Source organism: Phragmites australis, chromosome 5 (assembly GCF_958298935.1).
Source record: "Phragmites australis chromosome 5, lpPhrAust1.1, whole genome shotgun sequence".
In the NCBI taxonomy this organism is placed as follows: domain Eukaryota; kingdom Viridiplantae; phylum Streptophyta; class Magnoliopsida; order Poales; family Poaceae; genus Phragmites; species Phragmites australis.
Genome location: NC_084925.1, coordinates 26017500 through 26040984, shown reverse-complemented (window position 1 = coordinate 26040984; position 23485 = coordinate 26017500). Strand labels below are relative to the sequence as shown.

At 46.6% G+C, this 23485-nt stretch overlaps 1 protein-coding gene and 1 pseudogene across 1 annotated transcript; both read left to right on the top strand.

Annotated features, from left to right (window-relative positions):
- Nucleotides 1–1230: 1230 nt before the first annotated feature.
- On the top strand, nucleotides 1231–20081 carry LOC133917895 (pentatricopeptide repeat-containing protein At3g53360, mitochondrial-like; annotated as a pseudogene).
- Nucleotides 20082–20890: 809 nt separating this feature from the next.
- Nucleotides 20891–22829, top strand: LOC133919025 (probable glycosyltransferase 2). The gene has a single exon (XM_062363215.1). It carries the CDS (start codon nucleotides 21083–21085, stop codon nucleotides 22505–22507), a length of 1425 nt encoding a protein of 474 aa, XP_062219199.1. The 5' UTR covers nucleotides 20891–21082; the 3' UTR covers nucleotides 22508–22829.
- Nucleotides 22830–23485: the final 656 nt, after the last annotated feature.

The following is a 23485-nucleotide window of genomic DNA, read 5'->3' as shown; positions in this document are numbered from 1 at the left end:
TGCGGGCCCGACCGCTCCGCTGGCCGCCCTTGCGAGGGGCTACTATTGGGGGTCGTTATTAAGGACCCCCGACGGCCCCTTGGCTTAACCAGCCTAGTCTCCCGAAGGCTCAGCCTCCCAAAAGCTCGGCCTCTCGAAGCCTCCGCCTCTCGAAGCCCCAGCCTTCCGGACTCCTGCCTCCCGAAGGCTTAGCCTCTCAAAGGCTCGGTCTCCCGAAGCCTCAACCTCCCGAAGCCCCAGCCTTCTGGAGTCCTGCCTCCAGAAGGCTCAGCCTCCCAAAAGCTCAGTCTCTCGAGACCTCGGTCTCTCGACGCCCCAGCCTTTCGGAGTCCTGCCTCCTAGAGGCTCAGCATCCCAATGGCTCGGTCTCCCGAAGCCCCAGCCTTCCAGAGTCCTGCCTCCCAGAGGCTCAGCCTCCCAAAGGCTCGGTCTCCCGAAGCCTCGGCCTCCCGCTGCCTTGGCTAGCTTCCCAGAGGCTACTGGGTGAGTCATTAGACCTCAGGAAAGATCTGCCAAAAGGGAAGCACCGGTCGTACTTTGCCTACAAGGAGGTGACCAGCATTAAATATCTAGACTAGTGGACGCCGCTCTGACACCCCGGCATGCTGGAGGCTATCCTGACAACCCCGGACCACAATTGGCGACCAGCTCACCCCCTTCAAGGGGCAGGTACCACGATAATTATCATGGTGGATATTTATGTCCCTGATAGGGTAGAAGGTAGTTATCCAGGATAAGGCCTAGTAATTCGGTCAGATCTCGGATATTTGTACATTATGATAACTTGTACGCCAAGCTATGCATAGCCCTATAAATAGGAGGCCATGGTCCTCTGGGCAGGGGACGAGCTAGACAACAAAAAAGACACAAATATGAAAACGCACCATGTCGCGCTGTGATACTTCCCCCCAGAGCTATCCATTTTTTCTACCATCAATACATTCATGGTGTTCCTTCCTCTTAAACTCCGTCTCCAAATCCGTGGGGGGCGATAAAAACTCTTCTCCAGGTTACAAGCACTCAGGCAGCTGCCGCCGAGGCCAACCACCACAAGAAGCTCGAAGCCAAGAGGGAGAAAATTGAACGTAAGTCTGTTCTTTATCACAAGTGCGTGATTCAATTATTTGGTGACTAACAAAGAATTATTATTTGGTTTACCTTTTTGAGGACTTGAGTCCTCCTGTAACAAGGAAAAGCTTCTTGCTGACGCAATGAAGAAGGTTGACGACGATGTCAAGTTTTGGGAGAGACTCAGGAATCATGAACACCGCTCGAGCTGAAAAGAAGGCGATGATGTCTGAAAGGGATGCTGCCATTGCTCAGAGGGATGTTGTTGTCCTGGCTCTTCAAGAGCTAAAGGAGCAGACCCTCGACCTCATGTCCCAAGCAGCCTCTGCAAGCGCTGCCACATTGCTAGGTATTCTCAAGATCTATAACCCCACGTTCGATACCTCATTGGTGATAGTCAGGTTTAATTGCACTAGCGAGGAGGCCGCAAAGATTGTAGAAAGTGTTCAGTTGGTAGTTCCAGCTTTTGTCGAGTCATTGAAGCTCAGTTTGCCTAGTGATGATAGTGAGGGGAGTCCCTCGGACTGATGGTCCATCATGTTTTGGCACTTGTAAGACACATTTTATGATCTGAGAATGTACGCAGTAAGGCTACATTTTGCCAATCTATTATGCTTTTATCATCTATTTCTTTGTCGATGAAATATGACTAGTATAAGTAGATGCAATAACTGGTATGTTGTCATCGTTCTCAAGACCATAAGATTACGCATCTGTCAACACCTAAAATCTTAACTAAATAAGGCATTAGATGTGCGACCCTCGAGCACTCAAGAAGACCGTAATAGTGAGGAAAAGACTAATACAAAGCTAGAAAAAGAAAAATGATATCAATTTTTTTGTGAACTTTTATCAATTTGTGCATTCGATCAGCATACAAACATGAACTTGATAGAGAGCACACACAAGACAGACTAGGACTTCAGAACCATTTTGGCTGTTAGGCGTGAGATGTCTGACAATCTATGTGCCGTTATGCCTCCTGAGGTAGAGTTATCTGTCATCGACCCAACACATGCTTCCGTTGGTTCGACATATTGTGATCAACACAGAGCTAGATAAAATTTTGCAAAAAATGTATAAAAGAAATATGGTACTATGATGTAGACCCCAACTCTATGGTCGAGAAAGAAATTACTCGATCGGAGAGTAGAAAAGAACATACATGTACCATTGATCGGGGAGCAGTGCTATAGCTCTAACCTCTGTACTCGATCGAATCTCGTTCTCGACCATGTACTCAATGACTGAGTTGGTTGAAGAGTAAGGCTCGTTCTCGACCATGTACTCAACCACAGAGTCAGCCGAAGAGTAAGGCTCGTTCTCGACTGAATACTCGAGAATGCAAGCCCTAGAGCGTTATGGTTTTGACTGCAATATGATTATCGAGTGAACTCGAACCACTGGGCTAGTGGGCATTAAAGATCCCACTCCCATTTGTACTCATTTTCACCGCAATATTGATCTGACACATCATAATGGCCGCCCATCCCTCTTTGCAGAGACGAGACAAGTCATAAAGCCATCATGACTTCCACCAAACGTGCTAGACACCCGAGGCAATGCCATTGTTTCGGATCTTAACGGCTACGTTTACACAGTACAACCCGTTTCCCCCGCTATAAATAGAGGGACTTGAAGCCGTTTGTCCCTCGTCTCCTTTGTTTCCTTTGCCTATTGCCTCCTAAGACTCGTAGAGCTTGAAGCCATGGCCTCCACTCCATCTCCGCCTCTTGAGCCAATCCAAGAAGCCCTCTCCCCTAGGCCTCTTGCCATGGTACTTCCTGAGGTCATTATCATCACGTCCTCCAATGACGAGGACTCGAGTAGCGGGCCTTAGAAGGAGAGGGAAGAAGCATCCACCGTAGATCGTCACTGTCCTCTCACTCAAAGCGTTTGCCGTTACATCAAGACCTATGCTTCAGCGCAGCGCCCTGCACCAGAGAGGAACGCGGATGGTGGTGATCTCGACCAGATCATCGACCAAGCCGCTAGTGAGGTCTTCGGCGGTGGAGCCCCCGAGTCATTGCTGACGAAGGAGGCACGGTCGCCTTCTCCGTTGACAACTTCCAGATTGCCTTCGTGCGAGGCAGAAGACCACTCATCATCACCGGCACCGGTCAACAGCTCCAGCAGGGCCTTCGCCTTGGTCACTTTATCTGGCCAATAGAATCCCTGGCGGAAAACTTTTCTAACCAAGGTGTGAAGACGCATGATTACCACACATGCCTCCATGGATATCGAGCAGTATTTTACTGCCCTCTTCTTGAGTGACGCACTTCATCAAGATTCTGTTACTCCCCTTTCGGTAGAGCTTGCCGTTTACCAAAATATAGAGCTTGGATTTACAAGCAATTTTCTCTATAGATACATCATCATCAGGGATGTCTCGACCCTCGAGATAGGCTTGGTACGGAGTCATCCAAGTCAGGAGGCATTCGAGTAGTGCAGCATCCGTGTCTATGGGTTCTGCCTCGCTGACCTGGCCAGACTGTTAGTCGGGTTGGGTAGCATCTGTTCACCGAACTGTTGGGACAGATGGTTTAAGGAGTTTCTCAACGAAGACTCCTACGGGTACCGGTGCTCGAGAAGAAGTGAGTCTAGCAAGTTCATCCGCACCAGAGCTATCACTCCTTCTGATGTGCATCACTTCTAGCCCTTTGAACTTTTGCTCAAGCTTTCATACCTTGAGTAAATAAGGCGCCTTGTTGTTGTCTAAGAACTGGTACTCCTTTTGAACTTGGTTCACGACTAACTGTGAGTCCTCTTTCACAAGAAGTCATTTAATTCCAAGCGACATAGCTATGCAGAGCCCGTTTACTAGTCCTTCATATTCTACAACATTGTTGGAGGCTTTAAAATCTAATTGAACAACATACCTGAGTTCATCACCCATTGGAGATTTGAGTATAATGCCAGCCCTCGTGCCCTAGAGTGTGAGCGATCCATCAAAGAAGAGCGTCCAGTGATCTTCGACCATGTTTGGCCTTGCTTCTTCAACGCTTGTCCATTCGGCGATGAAGTCCACTAACACTCCGGATTTTACGCTCGTGTGTGGTGTGTAGCTTACATCGAATTCATTTAGTTGTACCACCCATTGCGCGATTCATCCAGTAGCTTTTCGATTGCGTATTACATCCTTCAACGGGTACATCTTCATGACGCTAATCCTGTGCGCTTGAAAGTGGTGCCGTAATTTCTGGGAAGACATCAAGACTACATATATCAGCTTCTGTACTTGCGGGTACCATAACTTAGCATTGTGTAGAACCTCGCTCACATAGTAAACAGGTTTCTGAACCTTGGCCTTTCTCTCGGGACACTCCCGTTTGACCACCAGTACCATGCTTACAACTTGTGGCGTAGCTGCAATATAAAAAAGAGCTCATCTTTTTCGTTAAGCGGCATAAGGATTAATGGAGATGATAAGTACCTTTTTAAGTCCATGAAGGCGCGCTCCGCTTCTTCTGTCCACTCGAACCGATCTTGTTTCTTCAACAGCTTGAAGAAAGGCATCCCTCGCTCGCCCATCTTGGAAATGAATCAACTAAAAGCATCAATGCAACCTGTCAGTTTCTGGACCTCTTTTAGTGTTTGCGTGACCGCATCTGGTCGAGAGCCTCAATTTTGTGCGGGTTGGCCTCAATGACTCGACTCGACACCAGGAAGCTGAGAAGCTTGCCGGATGGCACGACAAACATGCACTTTTCGGGGTTGAGCATCATGCGATACTTCCTGAGATTGTTGAATGTTTCTTTGAGATCGTCAACCAATGCATTTCCGGATTTCAATTTGACTACAACATCATCGGCGCACGCTTCTACATTGCACCCGATTTGGGGTTGCAGACAGTTTTGAATACACCTTTGATACGTAGCACCAGCATTTTTTAAATCGAGAAGCATCTTTACATAACAAAATAAATAGAAAGGAGTAGTAAAAGTAGTTTTCTCCTCATCCCCTAATCCCATGCTAATTTGGTGATACCCCGAATAGGCATCTAGAAAACATAACAACTCCCAGCCTACCGTAGTCGACGATCTGGTCGATGCGTCGAAGAGGAAAAAGATCCTTGGGGCAAGCCTTGTTTAGGTCGGTGAAGTCGACGCACATTCTCCGTCTGTCATTGACCTTCTTGACAAGGACAGGATTCACAAGCCATGTTGGATGACGTACTTCTCAAATGAAGCCCGCCATTAGGAGCTTATCGACCTCCTCTTGGATGGCCTGCTTCCTGTCCTCCGCAAATCTTCACTGCTTCTACACCATAGGTTTGGCATCAGATTTAACAGCAAGTCTATGCTCGATAACCTCCCTGAGGACCCCAGGCATATCGGACGGTTGCCATGCAAACATGTCTTGGTTTGTCAGGAGGAAGGTGACGAGCTCAAGTTCCTATTTGGGGTCGAGGTTGGCCACAACCTTAACCATCTTGGATGGTTCAGACGGGACAAGGGGCACTGCCTTGACGCAACCATCGGTCTTTTTTTGCTGACGCCATCGTGGGCCTTGCCTTTGGCATCGTCGGATTTGGTAGCGCCAGCAAGACTTAAGAGCCTGGAGTCTTTGGCCTCGACAACACCTTGTTACCTTTGACGCTTAGAATTTGCGTCCTAAGGAGCAATGGCTACTCGACTAAAGTGTTCGACCATATCCAGGCTCTACTTGTTGTATCTGACCACTGCACGCTGATCTCCTTTAACTATAATGGCCCCATTGGGACCCGGGATCTTAAGAGCTTGGTAGGCGTAGTGAGCCACCGCCATAAACTTGCCCAGCATTGGGCATCCTAGGATCACATTATACGCTGTCTTAAAATCCACGACATCAAAGGTTAGCTTTTTTGTGCAGAAGTTGTTGGGCATGCCAAACATGACCGGTAGCTCGATCTGGCCGAGAGGAATCGTCAATAAGTTGGGAGTTATGCCGTGGAAAGGCATGACTCCAGTCTTAAGCTCTGACCTCTAGATTCCCGTCTTATCCAAGGTTTTGGAGAAAATGAGGTTGAGTGAACTACCTCCATCGACCAGAGTTCTGGAAACCTTGATGTTGAGTATGGTCGGTAGAACTACGATCGGGTATCGACTAGGATGTGGTACCGTAGCTGGATGGTCGGTTTGATCAAAGGTGATAGGCTGTTCCGACCACTTGAGATACCAAGTGAGCCTAGTTAGGGCCAGGTTGACTTCTCGCTTGACCACCTTGTACTATCTCTTGGACTCATACGTGGCGGATCCTCCGAAGATGTGCGCCAAGCTGTGGTCAGTCTTGTGGAACTGGGGCTTGTCACCCTCAACATTAGGCTTAACTTGCTTACTACCACGCTCAGCATTTGCTTTGATCTTCTCATCAAGTTTCTTCTTGAACACAAAGCATTCGTCAAAGTCGTGCTGGTTCCTCCGATGGATGGGGCACCACTTTCCACCACCTTGACTGAGGCATTTGTTGTCCTAGTGTTGCGTGATTTGCTCTTGACGGCCGCAACTACAGTCGTATCGAAACCCTTGCGCTTGTCACAGGGTTTGTTCTTCTTTCATCCGTTCTTCGAGGACTCGAGTTTGTCCTTGCCACATTGGAGGTTTTTAGCATGCACCTACGCTTTCGCTTGTTTTGTGCATTTATCGGCCAACTCAAAAAGCTCTTTGACCGTGCGGATCTTCCGAGTAGCCATCTTTCCACGCAAGTCTGTGTCCTAAAAAACTCGTTTGAAGGCGATAATTACCATTTCATCTGAGATGTTCGGGATTGTGTTACGCTTATCGCTAAACCTGCAGATGAAATCTTGAAGAGATTTGTTGTTTCCTTGGTGCAGCTGGTGGAGGTGATTCTCCATTCCTGGGCGCTCGAATGTGCCCAGGATGTTGGCTATGAACTGAGCTTGAGTTCTGCCCACGAACAAATCGAGTTGGGCGGCAAGTTTAGCAATCAGGACCTTGCGGGTCCATCAAGGGAGGTTAACAGGTAATTGGCCATTACTCGATTGTCACTATCAGCTGCTCGAATTACAGTGGTGTAGATCTACAACCACTCGTTAGGATTGATCTTCCTGTTGTATTTCTAGATCGGGCCCGCTTTGAAGTTCTCGGGCCACCGAATCGACCGGAGTTCATGTACGAAAGCCTCGCAACCCCCGTTGAACTCTTCAGGAGGAGGTGGTGGAGGACTGTCACGTCTATCATCATGTAGATCCGCGGTAGTAGTAGCGGCGATTATCTTCACAGAGTTCCTCATGGCGGTTTTCGATCGCCATACGTAGATCACATCGGTTGTGACGAATACGGTTCCTCAGATCTTCCTGATGCCTGCGCCTATGGACAGGGCAGCTACAGTTTAGCCCACAATATCGTTTTTGGACTGGACCACCTGAGCTTCCAGACTGGGATTCCCCTACTTGAGAGCGTTCTCACCCGTGGCTCCTCAAGCTGGCACAGTTCCGACTGGGGTCCTGGAGTTGCGGGGATTGTTTGCTCAAGCACCTTGGTTCTGAGCCGCATTGAGTAGGATCTTGACTTGATTGACCATGGGAGTTAGTGGATTCATCGGATCTAATTATGGAAGGGATCTGAGAATCAGATGAGCTCCATTCACATTAGCATCCGGAGTACTGAATATGTCGCTACCGAAGCTCGGTTGTGGTCAAGCCGATGAAGCCTCATGACGACTGTTCAGACGGAGCTTGTCCCTTCAACCGTGGGCTGTCACGAGTATAGTGTAACACCCTGATTTTCAGAATTTACAACTTTTTAAAATTTTCCAAGATTATTGAATAGCTTCACCAGTAGCATAAGTTTAAAACCTATTTTCTTAATCAATCAATCAATATATGTTATTATTTTGTGTACATTGCATACTGAGTTTTGTTAGGAGCTAGGTAAATGCATTAGAGTTATTTTTCTTTCTCTTTGGTGTTTTGAGTGAAAAAGATTTTGAAAGGGTTTTTACAAAACTCTGTAGTAAACTAGTTAAGGATCTTAATGGTTGGAATTCAAAATCATTGAATTCATCATCTATTCAATCCTTGATCATACCTGATCCTTCTATAGTTCAATTCAAATCTTATCCAAATCCTTGTTTAAAGCCAATCTCTCTTCTTTCTCAAATTCTACCCAAATCCAAATTCAAATTCCTTATCTACTCCTATTCTTGTTCAACCTTATTTTTCGTTTCTCTTAAATTCACTCCAAGCTCAATTCAAATTCAAATCCTATTCAAATTTCTCTGCAATAGTTTCTTTTCTAAAACCCTAGATATGACTAAGGTGTCATTAGACTCAATCCTACCCAAGTCCAAGCCCTTGACCGGCACACAAGTCATCTAGAAGGTCCAACATAAAGGATCCACAAAATCTACAAATTTTTGCAGAGTCTTGGACAGCCTCATCTTCTCATGAAGTTTCGGAGTTCAAACGGCCACAAATGCAAATCTTTACAATACCAAAGTTGTAGGTCTCGTCGAGATCTTCGATTTGAACCTATGGAAGTCCCATTTTGGATAATAGAGCTAGGAGTTATGTCCCCCGAAATTAGTGCTGTGTAGATAAGTTCTAAGTTGAAACAGTTTATCGGTAGTGTTAGATGATTCTTGCATCTAAACAGTTTATCTTTTCACCTTAACTCCGAATTAGACGATTCTTGTATCTAAATGTTTCTAAAATCATACCTATCCAACCATAGTATTTTTAAAGTGTTTTGATGATATTTGGTATGTTGTTCTTAGTGTTTGCTTTGTGTTGTTTGTGGGTAGTTCCTGCGATTAGTCGATAGCATTCCAGAATAGTTCAAGTGACTTCAAGACCAAGATTTTGACAACACTGAGTAGCATTGGGTAAAAGGCAAGTGTCCTTGATAATCTTGAACCTATGTTTTAAATGTTTTGTTTTACAAAATTGCATGCAATGTCCCAGGCACCTCCTGTAGGCGAGCAAGGTCATGGGAAGGCGTGGAGATGGAGTGACCAGTCCCTGTAGGTGAGCAAGGTCATGGGATGGCCTCGCAAGAGAGCATGACGGTTCTCGGCGGATAGAACAGGACTTGCAAAATGACCAGAGTAGGTCGAGCGTGTCTACCCCCTCTCATGATAAGCTAGTGGTAGGTCTGCTATCGTCAGTATTATACTGGTTGCAGGGCTTGGCCCTGTTCATTTGTGTGTTCTTCTTTTCCCCTGCTATATAAAGGTGGAAGGGGAGACTAAGGGGGATTATTCTAAAACAAGTTCATCCAAGCCATAAGAAAATACACAGGACGAATGACCATTATCCCACGTGAGGCCTGAACCTAAATAAACCCTCGTGTTCTTGCATCCATTTGATCAAAACACAAGAAAACACTGATCAACGCATCCGTCATCCGGTATACTCCGGATTCTTTGTCAAGGACCATCCCCCGATAGTTAGCGATATTTGGCCGATGGGAGTAGTCAAAGATCCAAGTACTATATTGTGGAAGGCTTGAGTAACCGGCTTGATGGCAGATCGAGAGATCCGCATCCCTTAGAGTGCGCTAGCGAAAAGGATGCTCATGGAACTTCCTCCATCAATAAGTACACGGCTGACCCTGCAGTTGTTTATCGTAGGCTCGACCACTATCGGGAAGCAATTTGGCCATACGAAGTTCTCAGGGCAATCGTCTTGGCCAAAGAAGATCTCCACTTTTGACCACCTATCGACCTGACGACCCTTGAGGATGGTAGCTATGACTTCTTGGACCGTCGTCTTGTACTGTCTCTTGGACTTGTAGGAGGCAAAACCGCTGAACATGTGGTCGATAGTCCTTTTATCCAACTGAACAGACATTGAGTCAGTGTCATCCTCACTACTGCTAGAACTGGAGCCCATACTCTAGGCTGTGACCTGGGTCTTCTTTCCTTTGGCTGCTTTCCTGACCTCCGCCTTGACCATCTTCTTCCAGAGGCACCACTCATGGAGGCTATGATTGACAATCTGGTGGAAGTCGCACTAAGGCATACCATCGCGCTCGTCAGAGTCTGGTGTGAAGCTCTTACTCCGGGAGGAACCGAAGAGCTTGTTGAGATGGATGCAAGGAAAATATGCAAAAATATCATCAGATTTAGCTTTCTTGCCCTTACCTCCCTTGGTGTTCTTCTTGCGCTGGCTCTTGATCTTGTCACCGTCGAGGCCAGGTTGAGGACACTTGATGCTCCAGGTCTTTTCCTTGGCATAGAGGAGTGTGTCCTCGGCCCTAGTAGACTTGTCAACGATTTGCATGAGCTCTTTGACCATTTTGGCTCCTTTCTAGCAATGTCTTCAACACACCACTGACTCTTAACCCCTTGAGTGAACGCCTAGATGACATCGTAGTCATTAATCTTAGAGACGGTGTTTCGAGTGTTGCTAAACGGTGTACAAACTCGCATAAGATTTTGCTATCCATCTGGTCACAACGGTGGAGGTCATTCTTCATGCCGGGACAGACGTACATATCTTGGAAGTTAGCACGGAACATGCCGCCAAGCTCCTCCCATGAGTAGATTATCCCCGGAGATAGATTGGTCAACCATGTCTTAGCTGCACCTCCCAGGACTTTAGGGAGGTAAAATTTGCAATTACCTTCTCATCCTCGTCAGCCGCTTAGATGGCAGTGGTATAGATCTGTATGAACTCAACATGATTTGTGCTCAAGTTGTACTTCTCGATCAACCTAGGGCAAAACCTTATCGGCCACTTTACACTCCATATTTTCTAAAGAGAAGGCTGTGAACCCGTTGATGGTGCCCTGCTTGGTTCCACCAGCCTGAATTATTTTTTCCATGGGGGTTGGGGATTGGCCCTGACTTGAAAGGTGCCGGGCAGTCCCCGGATCAGATTGCCGAGGGGTGGACAATGCCCCCTCAGGGATCCTCGATGATGCCTATTTGCCCGATCTTCCGAAGGTAATATGATTAGTCGATTAGTGGAGTTTCGACATTGATGATCCAAAGGTTCCGATCAGAACAGATCAAGAACCATCGCAACCACTACATCACTACTCCGTGGTTATCAACGGTGCCAAGACGCGGTTGACCTCGCCAAGAAGGTATTTCCTGCAAGAGAATCGAAAACACAAGCAAGAATAAGTAGATGTAATTTGAATATTGCTAATTACCAATGAAACACTCGAGTTTGGGGTTCAACAAACCGATAAACGGTGAAACTGTATTAAACAGAATAATCTAAGCTAAACTCAAGCCTAAACTACGATGACTACTGTGTATATATAGGGGGGGGGGTATGAGGAGGTCGACCTAGGGTTGTGTAACCGTGGAGAGAGGCGTGCACAACCTGGACTCCGACTCCGACACAATTACAAAACCCGGCAGGGTTCAAAACGGTGATGTAGCATGTTATTCCTTTGACTTTGACAAAACTATAAGGAATATTTGGTCGTGCTCATATCCATTAGAAAGGGCTCGTCGTATGCTTTCCAGAATGTCCAAGATTGCCTAAAACGGACTTCGTATGCGAGAGTTATGCCCGTTTTACTAACGTGTTGTCCTAGAACTCGACTTCGACCACGACCACGATGACGACTTTGACCATGACCACGACCATGACTAGAGCTCACCCTTGTGTCTGAGTAGACTTGGCCTTCGAGGAGTGACGTCTGAGTAAGGTTGTGGTGCTTCTCCCATATTCTTATGCAATAAAACATAACAAGAATTTAGCAGTAATCTATCTAAGGAAACATGAACAGCAATGAACGAGTTCTCCTGGTGGTCTAATTGCCGTGCACGTGCTCTTGTAATTAGACCTTGTATGATTTGAGGATTATTGGTTGTATTAATCGCATTCGAAGGAGACATGGGCTCATCACTCGGACGTCTCTACTGATTATCAATGACCTCACGCAAGTCGTTGATCAAATGCCCTTTGATTGGCAAAGCTCGAGGACAGTTATTCACTCGGTTGTCATCCCAGGAAGCCTTGTTCTGAGGATTTTGTCTCTCTAAGTCCGAGACGTTTTGCAAGAGAGGATTACTCAATCTATCCCGGGTGGTGTTATTTCCGTCTATGACCTGACGGGAATTTTTGGCTTGGATAAGACCCTCTTTCATCAAGTCGATCGCAAAGTTCATCTAGTCGTTACCAATTGAGATCATCAGATCTGTTGTCAGAGGATGCATGAGGGCTTCTTGTAGAAGGAGGAACCTCTTAGCAGTCGTAGATCTAAAGCGTTCAGCGCCCCGCTGATGGTCAGGAGACGGTAAAACCAATGCTCTGTTAGGGTTTAGGTTCTAGGGAGGTGTGCTCATCTGGTGTTGCCCATCACCTGGACCCGGAGGTGGGGTGCCTGTATATTTGCAGGGTCATCGTCATGGTTACCTAGACCGTCACCCTTGTCTTCGATGCGAAGACTTCTCAGGGATAACCTTCACTAGAGGAAGTGCCCAATTTTATCATGGATTTTTCATCTGATTGTTCTGGATTGGTGTCTTGATAATCCATGTTGCCAAAAGTTGCAAGAGAAGGTCCTGACTTGTGGTGAATTAAGCATTCACGATTGTCTTGGTAGCTGAGTGGTTCAAACCCGATGTTGTAATCTTTGTCACATTGATGCATAAAGCGACTTACCTCATCGCTAGAATCATCACTGGAAAGATGTTCGTCAAAATTCATCCGATCGATCATCAGTTCATCTAAGGGAGGGGTTGTCACACCTGGTTTTAACGGACAAAACCAGATGCGGCTTATGTGTGCCCAAGATGTTCAACACACATAAGGACGTCACAGGCGAAGTAACAAAAACAATACTTTTATAGAATAAATGTTAAACTCTTACAGTAATTGACATATATTGTCTTCTATGAAGATATCTACAGTGAAACAGAAGTACTGGTGCCCAACAACACCGCAGGCAACCGACCGGGAGACACACGCCTAGAATGTCACAACCTCTTATTGATAATCTTCAATATCTTCACTCACTGAGCAGCACCACACATGCCGTATGGTGTAGGAAAAATAGCAAGTGTGAGCACATGACGCACTCAGCAAGTATGGTAAAGTAATGACATGCAGGCTTGATTAAAGGAATAAGCTATAACATGTAAATTTGCATAAATGCCAACTATGCTATCGTAAAAAGAGTTATAAAAGTAACCTATTTATCTATGTGAACCATCACTAAACTCTCAACTCCTAGAAATATCTCCACCTGATTCCCAACTACCTGAATTCCACATCAGGGTCCCAAACCAACCAACTTGATACCCATCACAGGTAAACAAGAACCATCTACTAACATTTACCCTTCACAGGTTACCAACCAAATCAACTAAACTAAACCAACTAATCATGTGAGGATCCAAGTCTCTCATGACCGTGAGCACAACTGATATATCAGATTGTACACTCTACAGAGGTTGTCCAGCTTTTTCCACAAGTCGTGATTTCCTTGTTGCCATGTTGCGCAAACACTTAACACACGCCAGTGGTGTGTCGCCCGAAAAGTCACTACAAGGTTGTTACAAAGCATCCTCCCAACAAGAATAAACCCGCTAAGGATTCATCGCCATCAAAGTGGAGTCACACCACCCAGAAGTCCCCTCATACGCCTTGTAGCTCTGGAAAGAATCACTCTTTCCTTCCACTACACCACTAGTGGCTCATTCTATGCTGAGGATCCGCTAATTTCTAAGCCAGGTCATACCCATATAAGCCTCGTGGATGGATGATAATTCTTGAGTTGTCACTCCACGAACTGGTCCTTAGGACACCAAGCAAACACTACCACCCACCAAAGTGTTTCACACACTTGTGCCTCACGCACCATCATCAACCAACCTTCTGCTCGACATACCTAAATTCCATGTTACCATAATTCCCAACTCATATTTTCATAGCTCATTAATCATGTTTAACTGATAACCAATCCATACCCTTGTGCAAAGCTAAGCATAAACTACCCATAAACCACTACTAACAGCTAGGCGACAAGGAATATATGGAACATGGTACTATAAGTAAATGAGATTCAAAATTAATAGCATGCATGTTTGAAATAAAGAACACATTTGAAAACTAGGATCAAAATATTCAATGACACTTGCCTTTTACCCAATGCTACTCAGTGTTGTCAAAATCTTGGTCTTGAAGTCCCTTGAACTATTCCGAAACGCTATTGACTAATTGCGAGAACTACCGACAAACAACTTTAAAAATACTATGGTTGGATAGGTATGGTTTTAGAAACAATTAGACGCAAGAATCGCCTAAATCGGAGTTAAGATGAAAAAAGAACAGCTTTTGGGAGATGGATTAGACTGAAAAGGAAATGCTGATTTACCAAAACTATCTTCCTATGGGAAAAGGCTTTATTGCACAATCACTGCGTCACGCATGACAACATCATTGCGCAAGATTCAAGAAGTGTAGGGCAGACCAGACTTCGCTGACTAGGCTAAGGAGAATGATATGGTGCTGACTTGGCATACTATGCAAGTATCGTCTTAGATTAAAGAAGGGATACGCTGAGATCTAGTCTCGACCACCCATGATGGATCAAATGGTCAGAGGTTGCACTTCTAGGTTAAAGATACTGTCGATGACTCTGTGTAGCGGTGGTGGTTCGAGTTTCGTCGGAGATGGTGATCGGGCACGTAGCCACTGACATCGATGTCGGGCTTTGATGGCGTTTCATTGAAACGAGGGAAGCATGGTGTAGAATGCAGAAAGACTAAGTCAGTGGTATGGTTGGTTTTGAAAGGAGTCATCTGAGGTAGCGGCAAAACAGCAATGAGTGTTGCTAGGTTTGGTGATGAACGTGAACAGATGCAGCAATGGAGATGCTTGTGTTTCAAGAGATTGGCTATGAAATTTGAGAAACTGTTTGAACAGAGACGTTCATATATCCCGGGAACATAATGCTATAGCATGGGTATGGGTAGATTATCCCCTGAGAGGAAGAAAGATCAGTGGAGATGAGATGGGTGACGGTTGCAACATGCTGTGGTTGGCAATCGCATTCCGGTCATGTCGCTGCACAAATGGGGATGGCCCTAATGTGGTTGGTGCATCCATATGGCTTTTGGATTGACGAGGAACGCGAATGCAAATCCGATGCGTGCGCAGAACGTGTCCAGAAACCGGACAACGGGCATGTCGACCTTGCTTCCGGTGGTTTGGCTGCTCTACTGGCCGACCTGATTAGTGAGGACGTGGGAAATATCATGGGTCATACGTTGGTGAAAGGACATGTCGATTTGACCTCTGGTGAGCCAGGAACTTCGATGCTAATCAGTGATGGGGTGGCTATCCGCGACGGCGACGACCATGACTGCGTAGATCAGGCTTTGGCTAGGGACTTAGTATGATGATAAAATAGTACTAATGGAGGAGAATAAGGGGTCCTCACCTAGCTTCGATGGTCGAGGAAGGGAGATTCGCGGAGAAGACGATGAGGTAGCGCATCACGGGTAGCGGCGGCTCTGGCGAACGGCGACGCACGAACAGGGCTGCAGCGGCATCTAGGGTTTGGGGGCATGGAATAGGGATAGGAGACTGCGTGCAACTCCTATTTATAGGGCTAGGGGCAGCTGGTTGAGGTGGAGTCCAAGCCAAACACGAATCAGGGTCGAGTTCGAGTCGGTTAGGATTTCTTTTTTCGCAACTCTCTATTTAAAGGATGATATCTCTATCGCTTGGACTCCAAATTAGATGTTTCTAAACTCTATATTATATTACTCGAAAAGATCTACAACTTTGGTATTTATTGGAACTTCTGAAAACGCTATCTTGAGTTTCAAAAATGCACCACAAGATAAACTTATTTGCGCAACACTGATTTTGGGGGCCATAACTCCTAGCTCCATTATACAAAAGGGAACTTTCATAGGTTCAAATCTAAGCTCTCGACTAGACATAGAACTTTGGTATTATCAAGATTTGCATTTGAGGTCGTTTTGAACCCCGAAACTTCATTGAAAGATGAGGCTATCCAGGACTCCGTGAAACTTTGCAGATTTTGTGGATCCTTTGTGTTGAATTTTCTAGATGACTTGTGTGCCGGCCAAGAGCTTGGGTTTGGGTAGGATTGAGTCTAATGGCACCTTAGGCATATCTAGAGTTTTAGATAAGAAACTTTTGCAGAGAAATTTGAATAGGGTTTGAATTTGAATTGAGCTTGGAGTGAATTTAAGATAAACGAAAAATGAGGTTGAACTAGAATAGAAGTAGATAAATAATTTGAATTTGAATTTAGGTGAAATTTGAGAAAGATGAGAGATTGGCTTTAAACAAGGATTTGGATAAGATTTGAATTGAACTAGAGAAATATCAGGTATGATTAAGGATTGAATAGATGATGAATTCAAAGATTTTGAATCCAACCATTAAGATCCTTAACTAGTTTACTATAGAATTTTGTAAAATCCTTTTCAAAATATTTTTCACTCAAAACACCAAAGAGAAAAAAAAAGAAAAAAACTCTAATACATTTACCTGCCTCTTAATAAAACTCAGCATGCAATGCACACAAAATAAAAACCTATTTTGATTGATTGTTAATGAAAATAGGTTTTAAACCTATTCTACTGGTGAATCTATTCAATAATCTTGAAATTTTTTAGAAATTTGAGAAATCTAAAAATCAGGGTGTGACAGAGGTAAAGTTGTCGTAGAACCTCTGATCTAGAAAATTGGTCTTCAACGTAGACTTAGGCAAAGTCGATGGCATATTTTATGTAGAATCTTCAACGCCTATTATCTTGATCCCCACATACAGCACCAATTACCAGATTGGTACACCGCCAATCTTATGAACTTTTATGATAAAGAAAAAATGATTTAAATAGATGAATCAAATAAACATACAAAGCGGACAACATGATTGCATATATATAGAGTCAAGAGGACGGCGTATAGGCATCAAAACATTAAGTAACTGAGTCCAAGAAATGTCGTGTTAAAAAAAAATGAAAGAACTGTACATGAAAATAGAAAAAAGAAAGAAAGAATGAAAATTGAAACAAGGAGCATTTTAAGAAGCAGAAGATGTAACAAACATCATCGTCGGAGACTGATATACCGTCGATGATCCTTCTCTCTTTCGACATCGTTGGGGGAGAACAACTCCTCGGGGCTAAACAAAGTGGCAGTGGCGCCGGAAAACATTTGCAATGTGCGAAGGCGAAAGGAGAAAATGCTGGTGTCACCGAGATGTGGGCCTTGAAATGATCTGAGCATGCAGAGGCACAATTTTTTTAATTTTTATTTTCAAAATCAGCATAATATGTGTCTATTTTAAAAAATTAAAAAATAAACACTTCTCGCCTTGAATAGACGAAAAATATAGATTTTCCAAGGACGAGGATAGTCCACCGAAATGGATATCTCGCTGAGAAGGCGACCCATTAAAAAATATCCCTCTAGTGGGCCATGATCTATCTTTGCATTTTCTATTTAATCAGAGATCAATCACAAATTATCAAGCACGGAGTACTTCCGGTCTTTGCATTTTCCTTGTTAATCACCGTGTACTTTTCATCTTTGCATTTGGTTCCTTCAATTAGAGATCAATTACATATGATATTTTTCATTTAATTATATAGTGAATATTTGTTTCCTTTGGCAAGAGCATCCTTATCATGACATCGTTGAGCACACACTTCAGTTAGAGATCCTCTAAGTACGAGAGAAAAATTTCTGAGAAGTATCTCTGCATCTAACATCTGGATTCCACATCATTTCACACCCGTTCAGCGGTGAGAAGCACTTATGTTTTAATTTCTGGAGAACAATACATATTTCTATCAATTTTAAAAATAAAAAATATAAAAATTCCAGAGGCAAAACGCACGCGCGGGGCGCATGCGGCCCGCGCGAGAGGTTTTCGACGTAATGCCGGCGCCGAGAAGGTCCCTCTTCGCCTGGACCGCTCTCATGTCAGGGTATGCTACCCACGGCCCGGCCTCCGAGGCGCTCAAGCTTCTCCTCTGCATGCTCGGGCTTCTTCTGAGGCCTGATGCCTTCGTCTTCTCCGTCGCACTGCGCGCCTGCGCCGCCGTCGGGAGCCTCCGCCTCGGCAGGCAGCTCCGTGGGGCCGTCGTCAAGCTGGGCTACGTGGGCGCCAACCTCTTCGTGGCCAACGGCCTCGTCACCATGTACGCGAGCTGCCGCTCGCTAGGCTGTGCCGAGAAGGTGTTCGGTTGCATTCCCGGGTCGGATTTGGTTTCTTAGACCTCCATGCTCAGCGCTTACACCGAAAACGGCTGTGACGCCAATGCACTGATGCTGTTCATGGAAATGGTCTATGATGGCATCACATGCGATGCTTTCACTCTGTCCGTCGCACTCAGGGCAGCTTCGAGTTTGGGCCATGTGGGATTGGGACATCAACTGCACTGCTGCATGATCAAGATGGGGTTGGTCGGTAATGAGTTCTTGGATAATTGTCTTATCGGGTTCTACGGGAGGTCCGGTGAACTGCAGCAGATGCGAAAGGTGTTTGACGAGATGAATGGCAAGGATATGGTTTCTTGGAATACCATCATCCAGTGCTTTGCAGATAACTTGTGCGATGAGGAGGCTTTAGCTCATTTTTGTGCTATGATGTTTGAATGCGCAGAATGCGATGAGTTTACATTGGGCAGCATTCTGCATGTTGTTACCAGAAGAGGTGCTTTCGATTATGGTATGGAAATACATGGTTACCTCATAAGGGCAGGTTTGGACTCGGATAATCATGTCATGGGTGCTGTTATGAACTTATGGATATGTATGTCAATGGGGCCACTCTTCATAATACGCATCTCATGTTTCCTTTGAGAATGTTAAGATACTATCTTTTGGTCCAGGGAAAGCTGGATCAGTTCGTAGTGGCCAGCAGTTTAAAGTCATGTGCTTCTGATCTAGATTTGGCATCGGGAAGGATGTTACATGCCTGCATTTTTAAATTTGACATGAATCCAGATTCTTTTGTTACTAGTTCACTGGTTGACATGTATGCTAAATATGGAGGAATCACAACTTCTGTTTTCAAGAATCAAGGATCCAGATACAGCCGCATGGTTAGCAGTAATCCCAGGCAACTGTCAGAATGGTCAGTATGGAAGAGCGATGCGATTGTTTAGGAGGATGCAATTGGAGCATCTGCAGCCTAATGAATTCACTTGCGCCGCTGCACTTACGGCATGTATGGCTCTAGGAGACGTTATACGTGGCATGGAGATCCATAGCAGATCGATCCGAAATGGTTATGGAATCAATACTTCTATTCTGAAAAGTTTGATTAGCTTGTACTCAAGACACGGTCGGTACCACCAGGCTCTTAGATTGTGCTTATCACTCTCAAACCACGATGTTTCTTGTGGCACATTGGTTCAAGCATTTGCTCAAGTTGATGATCATGTTGCAATAGTTAGACTTTTCCACGTCATCCAACGTTCTGGTGTGGAGCTTGACTACCATACTGCATGTCTCATCTTAAGTTCTTGCAAGAAAACTGGGACACCTTGATAAAGGGTTGCAAGCGCATGCCAACCTTACCAAGCGTGACCTTGCTTCTACAGCTTGTATGAATAACCACCTTATCGACATGTACTCCGGTTGTGGTAGCCTCATACATGCATTTGACGCCTTCAATTATATGTCTGACAAGAATGCATCTTCGTGGACCTCAATAATCGTTGCTAATGTAGAAAATGGCTCTCCAGAAACCGCCATTCGCCTGTTTGTGCAGATGCTGAGGAAGGAGAAGTGTCCAACCTCACAGGCATTCTTATCCGTGCTGAAGACCTGCGCGAAAATCGGCCTTGTAAGTGAACCCTTCAAGTTCTTTGTATCGATGACTGAGATTTACATGCTACAGCCTTCGGAGGAGCATTACTCCCAAATGATTGAGGTCTTGGGTCGTGCTGGGATGTTCAAGGAAGCCGAGCATTTCATTGATAGTGTAGTCCCTTCTGGATCTGGTGCGTCTGCCTGGAGCTTACTTTGTGCTTGTGCCTAACAAAATGGAAATGCCGAGCCTGTGAAGCTTGCAGCTGACAAACTAGCAAGGCTTATTCCAGGTGGCTGTTGAGCAAATGCTTCACTTGGTAATTGGTATGGCCGTGTCTATCATTACAGGTTATACTAGCACTAACTCTAGGAGTATACTCTTAGCACTAACACATAAAGTGAAGATTGTAATTGCAGATTGTCATTGTAATTTTGTAAATCTAGTACAGTTTTACATGATGTACATAATTTACAGGGATAACGTTTTTGTTTTTGAGCAACCCACTTCCTCCCAAATAGACCCTTGGTAATTTTGTAAATCTAATACAGTTTTACATGATGTAAATAATTCGATGGCCATGGTACATCTGACTATTTGGGTCAATCGATGCTCGATCACCAGCTGGACAGTGCACTTAAAAAAACTACCGCGCCGCGGAAGGCGTGGAGCCACAGGCAACGACGACGAGCGGCTCGCTCGAGGTCGGGGACCGCGATTACCTCCGTTCCGTATTCGTCGCAAAATAATACTGTAATAAAAGAACTCCGTTCCGTGTCCTCCAAACTCACCATCAATCGAGATTAGAAAACCGCAACAGAGAAGATTAGAAAATAAAAAACTCACAAGAGATGATTAAAGATCCTGCGTGCGTATGTGTACGTACACCGGGCCTGCGACGCCTTGCCGGCCCGTAGACGTGCCCGCACGAACAGAGTCCAGGCACACGGCACGGCCTGCACCAGGCACCACCACCGCACCACTCCGGCACTCCGGCCGGTCGCGACGAACCAAAGTACCGAACCCGAGTCAACGGCCGACAGCCCACTGCCCTAGAAGCCGAAGCCTACAAAAGGAGAGAGAGAGCGAGAGGTGAGTCTCACTCTCACCGCTTCCTCCCCTCGTTCCCCACCCCACCCCGCCCCCACGCTCCCAGCCTCCGGTCCCATCTCAATCCCACTCACCGCGCTGCTCCGCCCATGTGATGTGAGCCGCGCTCCCAGTCACCTACTCCCAGACCCGAATCCGCGGCGCCGAGCGGGGAACCCGGAGCGGATAAATCCTCGAGAGATTCCGTGGCGGGGATGGGGCAGGAGGGGATAGTGTACAACAGCAAGGGGGGAGGCGGGGGAAGGGGTTTGCCGATGACAGCGCCGCGCCCGCGGGGGGCGTCGCCGCTGAGCAGCCACCACAGCCGGTCGCGCAAGATCCACCGCACCTTCAACAACCTCAAGATCACCGTGCTCTGCGGCCTCGTCACCATCCTCGTCCTCCGGGGCACCATCGGGCTCAACCTCTCCCTCCCCTCGCAGCCCTCCGACGCCGACTCCCTCAGCAGCGCCAAGGCCGTCGAGGACATCGACCGCATCCTCCGCGAGATCCGCTCCGACTCCGACCCCGACGAGGGCGGCGAATTCAGCGCCGCCGCCGGGTTCAACGCCACCGCGCTCAGCGCCACCGAGGCCGCCGCCGCGTACGGGGCCGCGGCGGAGAAGTACGCGCTCGGTCCCAAGATCTCCGGCTGGAACGACCAGCGCCGCCGCTGGCTCGCCCGGAATCCGGGGTTCCCGGCCACCGTAGCCGGAGGTAAGCCCAGGATCCTGCTTGTCACCGGCTCGCAGCCGGGACCCTGCGACAACCCGCTCGGTGACCACTACCTGCTCAAGACCACCAAGAACAAGATCGACTACTGCCGCCTCCACGGCATCGAGATCGTCCACAACCTCGCGCACCTCGACACCGAGCTCGCTGGATACTGGGCCAAGCTGCCGCTGCTCCGCCGCCTCATGCTCTCCCACCCGGAGGTCGAGTGGATCTGGTGGATGGACAGCGACGCCCTCTTCACCGACATGGCGTTTAAGCTGCCCCTGGAGCGCTACGACAATCACAACCTCATCATCCACGGGTACCAGGACCTCCTTTTCGAGAAGCACTCCTGGATCGCGCTCAACACTGGCAGCTTTCTCTTCCGGAATTGCCAGTGGTCGCTCGACCTCCTGGACGCGTGGGCGCCCATGGGGCCCAAGGGGTTCATCCGCGACGAGGCTGGGAAGATACTCACGTCGAACCTCAAGGGCAGGCCGACATTCGAGGCCGACGACCAGTCTGCACTGATATACCTCTTGCTATCGCAGAAAGAGAGGTGGATGGACAAGGTGTTCATAGAAAATTCATACTACTTGCACGGCTTCTGGGCTGGGCTGGTGGACAAGTATGAGGAGATGATGGAGAATCACCACCCGGGACTTGGGGACGAGCGGTGGCCGTTCGTGACGCACTTCGTCGGATGCAAGCCGTGCGGGAGTTATGGGGATTACCCAGTGGAGCGCTGCCTCAAGAGCATGGAGCGAGCGTTTAATTTTGCTGATAACCAGGTGCTTCGGCTATATGGGTTCACACACAAGGGGCTGGAAAGCCCCAAGATCAAGAGGATCAGGAATCAGACAACCAAGCCGATTAATGACAAAGAGAACCTTGATATGAAGGCCAAGATATCAACCACTTCTTGAAAATTCAGATGAGAGTTGGTGGCATGGCAAGCTTGCTTGGCTATCTTCAAGGTCAGAGCATTTTGTGACTCGGGGATATTGTTATTTAGTTTCCACTCTCATTCTCTCTCCTTTTTCTTTTTTTCACAATCGTTATTGTTATGTAACAGTAGAGATTGCAAGCTCTGTTTATCATGGAGTTAACGTGATAGGAGCTGAAATCGGAAGGAAATAGCCTCACTTTTATACTGTGTTTCATTTCATTATTTTGTGCTAGTTTTTAGTGGGACAAGCATCACTAATATGTGGAGTTTGAGCCTGGTAGTCATTCTAGTTCTGTTCACCTTTCTTTTCTTCCATTGTCCACTGAAGTTATGAAGCAAAACTTCATCCATTACTAACTAAAAACATCTAACCAGACAGTAAGATATCTCTCTGTCTACTTTCTGCCGGTAGAGATGAAGCATTGAAGTTATGAAGTAAAACTTCATACGCTTAAAACTTAATTGGTTATTGTAATGTGTTAAGTACATAGTTGCTAGGGTGTCGCAATAGCGGCGTGGCGGAAACTCGAGGCTTGCCATGCTGACGCCACGGTGCGAGCGTGTATGGTGTCCGCCAAATTGGTGTGGCATCCCCGTGTTACTGCTAAGGTGTCTTGTGGTGACGAAGTCTTGTGTGACGGGCGCAATACCTCTTGGTAGAGGGGATCAAGAGGGGGACCGAGCATGAGTGGGCCACAGTTTGCATCAGTGTTTCCCGAGTTGTTTGAACCCTAGCTCGAGTCGTGGGTTGCCTTCACCGCTGCCGCTGCCGAGACTACGAGACGTTTGCCTGCCTGTGCTCCTCGCCGTCCGCCACCAAGATCCCTGTGCTCCCGCCACCAAGATCCCTGTGCTCCCACCACCGAGATCTGGCCGTGAGACCGTCTGCCGTCGCCTGATGCCCCTGCGTTGTCTGCCCCGCCATCCACCGAGATCTCGCAGTCCATCGTTGTTG

Excerpts from the sequence above, each read along its gene's own strand:
- LOC133919025 (XM_062363215.1), top strand. The coding sequence starts at position 21,083 with ATGGGGCAGGAGGGGATAGTGTACAACAGCAAGGGGGGAGGCGGGGGA.